Source organism: Tiliqua scincoides, chromosome 3 (genome assembly GCF_035046505.1).
Source record: "Tiliqua scincoides isolate rTilSci1 chromosome 3, rTilSci1.hap2, whole genome shotgun sequence".
Taxonomy (NCBI): Eukaryota; Metazoa; Chordata; class Lepidosauria; order Squamata; family Scincidae; genus Tiliqua; species Tiliqua scincoides.
The window spans coordinates 208,103,828-208,116,305 of NC_089823.1; the positions used below are offsets into that span (position 1 = coordinate 208,103,828).

General features: G+C 40.2%; 1 protein-coding gene across 1 annotated transcript in view; it reads left to right on the forward strand.

Moving 5' to 3' along the window:
• The window catches only part of RHBDD1 (rhomboid domain containing 1), a 32,842-nt gene extending 23,999 nt beyond the window's left edge, over positions 1-8,843 (forward strand). The window contains exon 7 of the mRNA XM_066620714.1: positions 7,415-8,843. Coding sequence (XP_066476811.1) covers positions 7,415-7,536 — 122 coding nt within the window. The 3' untranslated portion in view covers positions 7,537-8,843. The remainder of the gene's footprint in view (positions 1-7,414) is intronic.
• The last annotated feature ends 3,635 nt before the right edge of the window (positions 8,844-12,478 follow it).

Here is a 12,478-nt window from a genome sequence, read left to right on the forward strand (position 1 = left end):
TGTCTGAGAGGAGTTCAAAAGCAGTACTTTTTTAAACTAACCACAGTTACTGTTACGTCTGAACTTGGAATGATATAGTTTGTTAAGCCACAGTTTGATCCTAGTTTGTTTTTCATCATTTCCTGGTTTCAGGCATTAACGGGAAACTGCAGTTAGTTCAAAAGTGGAATCTTATAATCTCCTTTTCTTGCATGCAAAGAAGGCAGGTAGGGATATTGGAGCCAAAAGCTCAGGTATGTTTGTTCATGATCTGAACCAGGCCCCTATGTAGGTCTGTTGCTTACTTACCCATCTTAAGTGGCTAGATGTCGCTGCATTCATATATATATATATATATATATATTTTTAATCTCCCTTTCCATTCTGTCCTCCTTAACTCAATTCTGCAGCTGATTTTAGTATCACAGCTTTCCTCCTCATAGAATCCAAGCACTTAAAACTTCTGCGTATCCTTCCATTCTTGGCCAGGATGTGGGAAGTGCCAAGTGCTGCCTCTTATATCGTGTTCAATAATGGTCTTAAATAGCTCTGGATTAATGAGTATCTGGATTAATGTGTTCCTAGGAAATACTGTGCTTTATGATTGGCTTCTGCTCACAAAGCCACAGCTGTGTTAGTTTACTTCCCACATGAAAATTAAAAAAAAAATGTCAGTAAATTCTTTGACTAATAATACACTTTGAAATCACTAACAAGAAAAAGGATGTCACAGTGATGGTATCGCTGATCCAATCAATACAAACAAATAGCTAAAAGCAGCTGGCCATCATACTCATAGCAGCATTTTAAATTGTATTATTTTAATATATAGGCATTTTAAATTATATTGCGTTCCCAGGATATATGTATTTGTATGGTTCTTTCTTAAAATGCTTGGAAATAGATATTTGGCTATTTAGAATATATAGCACGGATGTAGAATCTCAGGAAATGTTACATTTGATCACTTCATAGTCAGTGTTTTGACACTGTTAGATATGGATGTTTTTCTTAATAACTCCATTATAGCCAGTTACCTGATTGATGTACTGTTATTAAGGTATGCTTGAAACAGAAATAAACCAATTAATTCTTGCTGTGGTTCAGACGCCTTACAGAACCGGAGAAACATGCAAAGTCTCCTACCTACCCAGAGGTTCATTTCTGGAGGTCCTTAGAAAACTTGAATCTGACTTAGGTCAGGACAGCAAATTCTTGCCAGCCCAGCACTATAGTGCCTGTGCAGAAGCACCAGGAAAGAACATATTGCAGCTGCACAAAAGCCCCAACAAAGCTATCCTTAAGTGTGTATATAGTATATTTAATTATATTCTGTTCTTTGGGACTAAAATGTCAGTGATACTCCAGCCAGTGAGAGCCATAAAAGCAGCATGGCTCTTGCCTTAAATCTGTCTGCCTCATTTTTTTTCCTGCTTTTCTGTTTCATATGCATTTGATATATCTTTTTTGGTGAATGGAGCCTTTTTTCACTTGAGTGTAATATAAGCAGCTCTCTTATGAGTCAAACATGGTTTGTTTTGTTTTTCCAAACACAAAATAGCAAATAGACTGCTGGGTAATGCATTATATTGTCTTTATACTGTACCCAGAAGTGTCTTGTGAACTTTGGACACTCATGAAATAATGTCCTGGCATTACAACATAATTAGCAAGACCAAGCAGTGTTGGGGAAGAAACAGTCTGTCATCTGAGGTGAATTAAAGCCAAACATGAGACTGTTGCTTGTTGCCAGTTGTCCAAATATTATTAAAACTGTTCTTTAGTCCACATGATAAACTAGAAACCCCCTTTCCTGCCCCCTTCCAACTCATGATGTTATGAAATGTTCATGTCACAGCCCCATGTTTAAATATAACTTCTGTCCTAATTCTTCATCCATTATAAAATTAAATTTTGAGCAAGTCTTAACATTCTCTCTGTAGATTTGCATACAGCTATTATTTAATGTTGCAGTTTTACAAATATGCCCATATGGACCTTCAAAGTTCAAAGTTTGGTTTGGACTGTGAAAAAACCCTGGTTTGGTATTTCCATAATAAACATGCAGGATTTTTTAGAATCTATGCTAAATGTTTGGCAACTTGGAGGAAAAAACTGGATAGAAAACAGTTTACTTTATAGGACATGCCCCCCCCCACATTTTTGTATGACGTTCTTTGTTGCCAAAAGAGAAGGATCATTTTGTGAAAAGATCTTTGTTTCTAGTGCTTGTTCCTTGCCTAAAGTTATAAACCAACATTTTTGGTATCATAAACATTCCACTGAAGCCAAGTGATACATCATAATCCTATTTGAGAATCCATAAATGATACATGAAAATAGTTTGTGTGCACAAGCAAAAAATTTAGCACACACAAAAAAAGCAGTGTGAAACCTTTTATTGTCTGCTAGGATTTTCTTAGCTTCATTATTTTCCCAGTCATGTAATGACTTCATGGGATTCCATTTCTGTCCTTCTTGTTACATAAGTTTCTTATATAAGACAGGCCTTGATCCATAAGATCAGGAATCACTATGTGTACACTGATGACTTCACTTAGTTCCTGTAGACCTCAACGACTTCCAGAAAACAAGAGACTTCCCGGGTCAAAAGCTTCTGCTTTTTCCATTAATGTTTCCTCCAGGAATTATGATTAATCATGTGGATCTTCAGAGTTGCTGATAACAATTATGTTAAGGAAAGTTAATATTTCTGTATCAGCTTGTCATTCACCAGTGGAACTCCTTGCTCCAGGATGTTGTTGTGGCACCTGGCCTAGATGCCTTTAAAAGGACATTGAACACATTTATGGAGGAAAAGTTCATCACAGGTTATGAGCCATGATGACTATATGCAGCTTCTGGGTTTTACAAGTAAATGTACCTATCACTAAATGCCAGGTGCAATGGATTGGCAATGAGATAAGGATATCTTGTGTGCTCCCAGGAGCATCTGGTGGGCCACTGTGAGATACAGAGAGCTGGGCAAGATGGGCCCTTGGCCTGATCCATAAGGGTTCTTCTCATGTTCTTATATGGTATAGTCAGGTTCTTAGAACTCCTTTTGCTCTCCACTGACATGGCAGCATAGCAATGTGTGCATTGCTCATATTCGCATCCAGCCTCTCTAGTCTCTGCTTTGTCCAGAGACAAAAGATAGTCTCCTACTGGACGGTCTCTGAAAGAATATGCACAGCACTAAGTTTACCAATCATTTCCTCTGTGCCTCTCTCCAGTGCACGGGCTGAGGAGGTGTAGCAGTGGGGCAAAATCCCTGGGCCCCAAACTTCCAAGGGGCCTTGGACTATGGGAAAACAAACTATACAGTGAAACACAAATTTATTACAAAATACAAGCGGGCCCCCATATCTGCAGATACAGTATCCATTGTTTCAGTTACCTGTGGATGACCCATTAATGTTATTTAAATGCTTATTGGACTGAATGTTCTTGCTTTACAGGTCACATACAGGCTTATAGGGATGCGCCAACTGCCTCCCGGCAGCTTGAACACTCAAAAAAACTAGATCAAGCTTAACAGGATGCAGGGGTTAACTGCTTCCTGTTAATTTCAATCTAATTTTTTCAAGCATTCAGGCTGCCAGGAGGCAGCTTGCCTGTCACTATAATTACCCCTGCTAATTGGGTAAGAGGCACTTTTTCAAGTGGTTGCTCCTTTTTTTAGCAGGGGGAGAGTAACTGGCCCACCTCACCCCAGCACTGTCTGTTCTAGTGGCTGTCTGCTGGTATTCCTTTGCATCTTTTTAGATTGTGAGCCCTTTTGGGACAGGGAGCCATTTGGTTATTTGATTTTTCTCTGTAAACCACTTTGTGAACTTTTAGTTGAAAAGCGGTATATAAATACTGTTAATAATAACTGTTAATAATAAGCTTATAAGGTTTTAGTGATTTGTAAAGCAAGAACAGTTTTGGTCTGTAAGCATTTAAATAACATTAATGGGTTCGGAGACAGAGTTTCCATATTTGCGAGGGGTCCCTGGAGCAGTTCCATTGCGGATACAGGGGCATGCCTGTATATTTGAGTGCCTCTGTTTCAGCCTATCCAGGGCTGTGTTTCTGCTACAGCTTTAATCCGCTTTCAGTGTATTTCTATTACCCCAATGTATTTAGGAAGGTGGGGGCAAGCAGGCATCTTGCTCTGGGCCCAGTGGCAGCTCTCAGTGGCCCTGCCAGTGCAACTGTGCTTTGCTGATCATGCCACACTGGACTGTACAAGTTGATCTGTGTGGGTGGTTGAATTAGATTCTCTTAGGTTCCCGTGAAACTTGATGAAATCATTCAGACTCTTACACTGTGAGAAACTGGTCCAATAAAAAGCACTGCCTTATTGATTTCCTTTTCTGCAAGTATTGTGAGTGCCATTTTATGACCGCTTATTAATGCCAACTGCTTTCCATTCTTGTAATACTTATGTTTTTATAGTGGACTTTTGATGACTCAAACCTCCTTTTAGTACTTCCCAAATGACTTTACATCCTGGAACAAATTTAGAATTTCTGTTTATAATGCGAGGAAATCTTAGTAACTTTTCTTTACACTTTTTTCTGTTTACCAAAGCTCCTCTTGGCTGATAAATTGTGCGCTTCTAATGTGTATCAGTGGTGTATAAGAATTGCATCTGTTTAAACTTCTGAGTGAATAGCTCTTAATTTTCTATCCCCACATGACAGGGAAGGAAGCTAATTGCTTTACAAGTTTAATAAACCTTTTGAGAGCATGATCATCCCATAAAGCTCCTGAAAGTTCCAAGGACATCTTTTTTTTTAATGCTGTTGGGTGTATTATTTTTAAACTGAAATTTAAAAATAAGTGCCATCAGTTGAAAACATATTTCATTTCAATATACAAAAGCTTGCTAGTGCTGCTGTGCTCTACCCAGCTGACTAAATCTGTTAGCTAGCTATTCTGTATCAGGGTTAGGGATGTTGGTTATGCTGCTGATCATTCCAGAAAAAACACTCTGGTGCTGAATAGACCACATAATAGCAAGTTTAAGTTCTGAATTCAGCAGTGGATTAGTACAAAAAATGTATATCTATATCTTCCAGTGGGTTTGCACTTTATTCTGCTTTGGATGAAACCTGATGTGACACAGAAAGTGCTAGATGCTGGCAAATAATCCCTGGGTTTCAAACCAGCCAGACAATAAACAAGTCTATAATATTCAGTGCTGCAGCTTCTGTAGAGCCCATCTGTTTCAAAATAACCCTAATTCTGCTTACTGTGCGGAATGCTTTGTTGACTGGGGTTTGTCCTAGTTTCTTTTAATGTGTTGCCTGTGAACCTCTGGCGCCATCTGCTGGAAAATTGGAACATTACTTGGTTAAGTTTGTATCTGTTTCTGAATCAGTTTTTAGTCATAGTTATTCAGTGGTAGAGTAGATGTAAACATCTCATATGTACTATGGTGTGTTCTAGCTTAGATACCCTACTTCTTTATTGACAGCAGTCACAGAAATGTTCAACTCTTAAAAACCCCAAGTACTTCTGACACATTTGGCTTTCCTGGAGAAAGTGCTTAAGATATTAGTTTGGTTTTATTCTTACTCTCATTTCAACTAGGTATTAAGGATGTCTTTAATTAAGCCATTTCTGCCCAACGTTGCATATACGCAACAGGAATAAAATGTGTACACCTGCGGGCAGGGCAGAAATGGGTTAATTATTTCTCATTGGCAACTTCCTATTTTTAAAAAATCCAACAAAGAAATCAACAAATAACCCTGTATTTGTAGCAGTCTTTAAATTGTAAAATGCACAGGAGCAAAGATTCCTGAAGTTCTCACAGTACAGAGAGAACTGTAACAGTTGCCCTTCTAATATACATAATTAGGAGAAAGGCAACATAGACTGATAGTTTAATGGTCCTGAATGCTTGTTTTCAGCCTTGGAACAAATAAATCAAAAGGAAGAAGATAGTAAGGACTTCTTTAAGTCACTGCAATCTTCCAGGGCCCTGGGAGCTTAAAAAAAGCAGGAAGACAGAACACAAGTAGATTTGACTGCAGTCTTCATCATTGTGTCTCCTATATTGTGCTTGGTCTATTAAGGCTGGTGGCACTCTGAGGCAAGGCACAAGACATTATCCAAAGAAGTAACATACATACATAGCTAAAAACTGTGTGTAATTGGAGCTGACTTCAGAGTTTTGCTGCTTCAGTTCCCACTGCCACTATTTAAAAAGCAGCTTGGCCCTTCAGCTGATAAAGCAGAGGTGGCAAAAATGTGAGCGAGAGCTACAGTTTGCATGCACACTTCTCATTCTCATATTCGTAAGAGCTGCCTTGCGGAATCAGACCACAGGTCCAGCATCTGGTGGCTTCAAACAGTGGCTAACCAGATGCCTTTGGGTGGCTCAGAAATGGGGCACAAGGGCAACCGCAGTCCTCTGATGTTTCTTCTCAGCATCTGATATTTCAAAGAGACACTGCTTTGCAAAATAGCAGTTTGATCTGGCTATCTGTTTTTTCAATGACAATTAGATAATGCTGTCCAAGATAGGCATTCTAGTTCTTTTGTCTAGTTCTTTTTAAAAGGAGAGAATCTCAAAGGTACACTGAAGATGTATTTTATTGAACAAGGGAGTCCTCTATTGCCTCAGAGCCCCTTTTTAAGCCCATCAAAGCTAGTGGTCATCAACACATCCTGTGATACTGAGTTCAAAGGTCCAAAAACCCAAGTCCCTGTCTCTGTCCTGGGTTCTATGGCAAATGAAACCATGCATACCTTTTGGATAACAGCTTGGCTGAGTCAAAAAAAAAAAAAAAAAAAAAGGAAGAGAGACTGGGAAGAAGCTCACACTTTCTGCAGAAACTGTTCATATTTCTGTAAGGGGGTTCACACTGTATTGTGTTTCTAATGAAGATTGATTGCAGTTTAACTTGTTTGTAAACTAACAATTTCTGTTTGTTCCTTTAAAAAATTGAACACAGTTTTAATATCCAGGCAACCCCTTATGACCACACAAAAGCAGCTCCATTTGTTTCACTGAAAATTGTTTGTTGTAGTAAGAAAAAAATTGCTAGTGTGAGAGGGAGCTTGACTTAAGCAGGAAAAAATATTTCATTGGTTTCTTCTATTGAAGGTGAAAGGAGTGTTGACTGAAATTTAGAGTGTGGGCTTTGTGTGTATGCACCCTGTTGGATTATATCCAAGGGCTAGAAGCTCGATATCAGTGCCAAAGTAAAAATTAAGAAGAAGAGTGTTGTGGTCATAGTAAATGGGAGAGTGTCTGCTATTCTGTCAACAAGAATATGTCTTGATTAAGAATTGGTGAACCCATTGTGAATATCAGCTTCTAACAGCAAAAAAAGGTTTGGGTCTAATATAAAAGTTAACTTTGAATAAGTTCATAAATATACCTTGTTGTCAATGTTGAATTATTACAATGATTGGTATTTACTTTCCATTTCAGGTGGCAGTGCAACACATTATTACAGCAACGAGAGGAGACCCTATGGCTTTTGGTTTTCACCAGATGAATTATCAGCTGAGGAACTCAGAAGGCAGAGGCTTAACAGATTTGAAAGGTGGTAACACTCTCAAGTGTCTGATGAAAATTGGCAGTGTTGTTTGTACCATCCAAAGCATCAGCTTGCTTATATAAGCAGCCTTTATTTGAAAAGAATGTTTCCTGTGAGCTAACTATGTATGACGCTGTGTGAGAATTTTCTGGTGTGAGTTGCGTTTTGTTGGCATCTGGGCTTTCGAAGTTAAACTGAAATGAGAAGGGATTCCTAAGAGCCATACATATTTTAAAAGATTTAGTTCCTCAGGGATAATTGTGATGGTGTCTTGGATAATGTCCATCCATTTCAGTAAGATGGACCTGAGATGATTCGGGACTTTTGTCAATTCATTTTATATTTCAGAGAAACCTCCAACAGATTCCATCATACAGTTTTAATGTTTGATCAGTAATTACTAATTACCCTCCTCCTCCTCTTAGGATCTTAACTATAGAATTACTTGCTATATTTGGACAGCATACAAGTTTGCTATGCAACCACATTTCTTCTGAGATCAAATGTAGCAGACATTATAATCAATAAAACTTCATCCTTAACACTGCAAGTCATGGATTTCCAGCAGGGGATTATTTGTGTTCGTGTGTATAGGTGGGTTTAATTTTATTTATTTGTTGTCCAATGGTGGTGGTTCCTGAATCAAACTTGTTTCTTGTGATGTTTCCTAGTCTGATCATCACGTACTTCTGTATTGTAAACGTGTACATGTGGATGCAAACGTTTAATGGAAAAAGTTTCTTTGTTAAGATGAATTCTAGTATTCTCATCCTGGCTACAATCCAATGGAAACATCTCTTGCATAAACCCCATTGAAATGAATGGGAGCTGTTCAATAGACGCCACCTATTCACTTCAGGGAGTGGGACTTATGAAAAGCTCTTCATTGTTAAGGAATGCTGCTGTACACATGGAGCCCCCCAAGCCTTTGCTTATATGAGCTCCTTGTTTACACTTCATTGTAGATCAGGGTTTATGTCTCCCAATATGCTATGGGGAATCCAAGCATAACAGAGTTGGATATGTCTTGAAGAAATTGAAGATGTGGTTTAGCTGTTCTAAATAACTTTAGGTTTGCTCAGACACGCCATCTGTAGGCCTGCTGGCTGGTAACTGTAGCCATCTTTTAGTTCTAAAATCATTAAGAACTGACCTGTATGGAGAGAGAGGGGCCCCTGTGATTTTGTCTTTAGTATCTTTGCATACAGTGACTGTCACTGCACCCTTATGTGAATGTGCTAGCACCAGAACTTCATCCTTTTTTTGTATATAAGAAGGAATTTGAATTTTTAAATCATAAAGTGTGCATAAGGTGTGTGATTTACTGGCAGTGGTCTCTGTTTTTGAAGCTGTGACACATCTACCTCTCCAAGGAGTTTTGCCCAGGATGTATATACATCATATCATGAGAAACAGCTGAAATTAACATGGCAGAAGTACAGTTGAAATAATCTGTTTGTCTTCTGGATTTCATCAAAAAAATTTCAAGTAAAAATATCAAATATTCATTATGTGCAGGATATTGTTTGGCTGTGCTTCATTTTTGCATTTCCTTTGCCAGCTTTATTCCAAGAGAAGGAAGATGAACATGCAAACACAAAATGGCTGTGGGCTTTCCAGATGCTGAGAATTCAGAACCTCTTATGTGATTGTAGAGGGTCTCTAAACAAATTTTGCAGACCTCTTGCCGCAGAAAAGAGCTGTCTTCTCCATATGTGCCCTGACTGTGCAAAACTGTGTTTAGACAGCATTCTAAACTGTCTGAGCCACATGCATGTATACTAATGTTTGTTTGCAGGCTTTAAGCAGTATAAATTTTTGAGCTTATTTTTTGCCCTGTGGGAAAGAATCTACCCTAACTGTTCCCATTCTAATCTTCTTTCTTTATAGCCATATTTTGATTTTGTATGATTTCACTGATTCACTGGCAGCTTTTGCCATTTTCCTGTTTTCAAAAAGTAACACGTAAACTGAACAAGGTGTATATACTTAACTGCAAGTGTTGGTGGTGAAGGTGCCCTTTAAACACCTTACCTCATAAGATACCAGAAATCATTTAAGGGCGTAATCCTAACTTGTGCTGCAACAAGCAAGCCAGGAGACTTGTGCTGTATCCAGTGCAGGATTGTGGCCAGCAGCGGCTTAGGCAGAGGCAAGGGGAAACTTTTCCCCTTACCTCTGAGAAAGGGCTGCTGGCCACAATGGATCTCCTCGGACTTGCGCCACCTCCTGAGGTGGCACAAATCCAAAGAGAGTAGAGCTGCTTGAAGCCACTCTGTTCTCCTGGGGGCGGGGATTGGGATCTGGCATAACTGCCGGATCTCAGCCCAGTCTCCAGCTCCCCACCCGCCCCCGGGGGCTGCCCATCACCCTCCCTCCCTCTGCCCAGGAATGCCTCCCTCTCTCCTCCTACCCTTTGTCCTTGCATCAGCTCATCCGAGCCAATGCAAGTTGCTGGGGGGAAGCTGGTGCGGAGGCTTCCATCAGCCTCTGCAGGCCGGCGCTTCTTGGAGCGCCGGCCTGGCTTCCTCCTGAGGAGGCGCAAACATGCTTTGCGTGCAGTTAGGATTGTGCCCTAAGTTGACTGGAGGACAGAGGGCACTAGTTGCATAGTTTATCCACAATCATGAAACATTCCTGTTTATAAAACGTTTTCGTCATTCATAATTATAGTATGTGAATTAACTGGCATTTTTTATTTCCCTGCCTTTTTAAATAAATAAATACATACATTCTGCACTTCAATTTTGATCAACTGTGGTGTTGTTTTTAATCTCTCATTTTCTGCTTGAGAAATATGCCACTTCTTCCCCAATATAAAAAGTATGCACTACAATTAAAAGTCAGATAACCTGATTTACAGCTGAATTATCTGATCCTGTAAAACAGTGGTTCCCAACATTTTTTCACTTGCATACCCCTTGGCAACCCATTTACAAAAATTGTACCCCTCATATTAGCAAAATGTTTGTAATTAATATTGTTGCTGTAATTTCAAATTTATACAACTACTGATCTGTATCTGATAATACATGAACTGATGACCTAACTGCCATCCTTCCTGCCTTGCAAGACGTTCTAATACAGACCTGCCTTTTTCTACTATTATTCAATCCTTTTTCACATACTCCTAAAGGTCATGGCAAGTACCCCTGGGGGGTACATGTACCCCAGGTTGGGAACCACTGCTGTAGAAGAATTTTCCTTAAATTCATTGAAATATAGTACATATATTTCTATATATCTATAATAGATATATTTCTATTATCCTAGAATAATCTTGTTGTAGTTAAGTTCTGAAAAAGAGTACATAAAGGGGAATGCATGATTTATAGCAATTTCTGATTTGTTTCCAAGAATGTTTGCTATTGCGTAAATAATTGAATCCTGTTCCGCTGCAGATGGTTGGTACTAGATACAGTGTGTAAGAGATATTGCCAGATCTTTTCTAGAGTCTAAGTTACACTTGTGCATATCGATTCCCTAATTGTCTACAACTCATCCCTCATATTATGTGGGCACAAATGTGCCATCTATTCTAGAGTATGGTACTCTGTTCCAGTTTCAGTGTTATAAGTTATAACTTAGAACACACAACTAAAAGCTTCTCCTATGCTCTTGTAAAGAAAATGAGAACCTCAGCAAACAGTGGGTCGTGCTGTTATTAACTTACATGTCTGATTTGCCAACCTCCCCTAATTCAGTGGTGGTATGGCAGCATTTTTACCCTGCACATGCCTGATCTCATCTGATCTCAGAAGCTAAGCAAGGTCAGACCTGGTTAGTACTTGGATGGGAGACCGCCTGGTATAGTCTTTCAAGACTGAAGATTGCCAACCAACCATAATTGCTAGTGCTGCCTACCAAGGTGAGAGACACAGATGTTATTGCCTAGTGCAGTGGTTCTCAAAGTTCATGTAACACTTCCTCTGTCCCTTTAAGGGACAGTGACACGATCCCCAGGATCGTTGCAGGAGGTGCGGGGAACCCTGCGCAGCCCTCCACAGCGCTCCCAGAGGTTTGAAACGTTCACTAAAAGTGGGCGCAAAGCACTTCCATTTTGCAGGAGGTGCTTTGCTCCTGCTGTTTCTGAACGTTCCAAGCCTCCGGGAATTCTGCAGAGGGCTGCGCAGGGCTCCCTGCACCTCCTGCAGCCTCCAGCAGCCCTGCATCATTCAAAGTAAGTGCAAAGCACCCCCCCTCACTCCCCCTTAGCGATGCGATCCTGGGGATCACATCACTGTCCTAGCCCCTCCCCCGCAAGAACTTACTGAGGGAGTAAAGCTCCCTCAAAGTTTGAGAAACACTGGCCTAGTGCTTTTCTTATGTGGTGACCACACACTGTATCCAGGCCATTACATACATCATCATATAACTGGTCTTTGCTGTTCATTATACACCCAACTGAAAGTGGTCAGTATCATCAGTGAGGCTTCTCCAAGTCCCCTCAAGCTGGTAAGCTTCAGCCTTCACCATTCCAGTGCCTGAGTGCTTACCAACCAGCCACTGAAGGATGTGTAATGACTTCTTGGCAACTACTGTATGGTACTTTGTTCCACTTTCAGTACTGTAGTGCTGCAACTGGACCTTATTTCAGAACACCTTTGTGCTGACCCAGGAAGTTGGCTGTTTAAAATAATTGTCCCTTTCTTAGTAGTGTGGCTGGTTCTTGTAAGCTGCCCAGAAAGATCCTGAGCAAAGATAAACTGACAGGGACAGCCTCATGAGCAGTGGGGCCCAATGCAGAGCATTCCCACACCTACACCCTGACTACAGTGACTGCAGCCGTGCACTTGTGGTGCCACATGTGAAATGTGGCACCCAGAAATAGTTGGTAGTAATGTGATGACATCACCTCCAACTACATGTGGGAGACCCATTTCAGGTCTGTCAGGGGCAGCCGAGCAGGCCAAAAACACAGATGCCCCACTTGCCTCACCAGCCTCCAGGACACC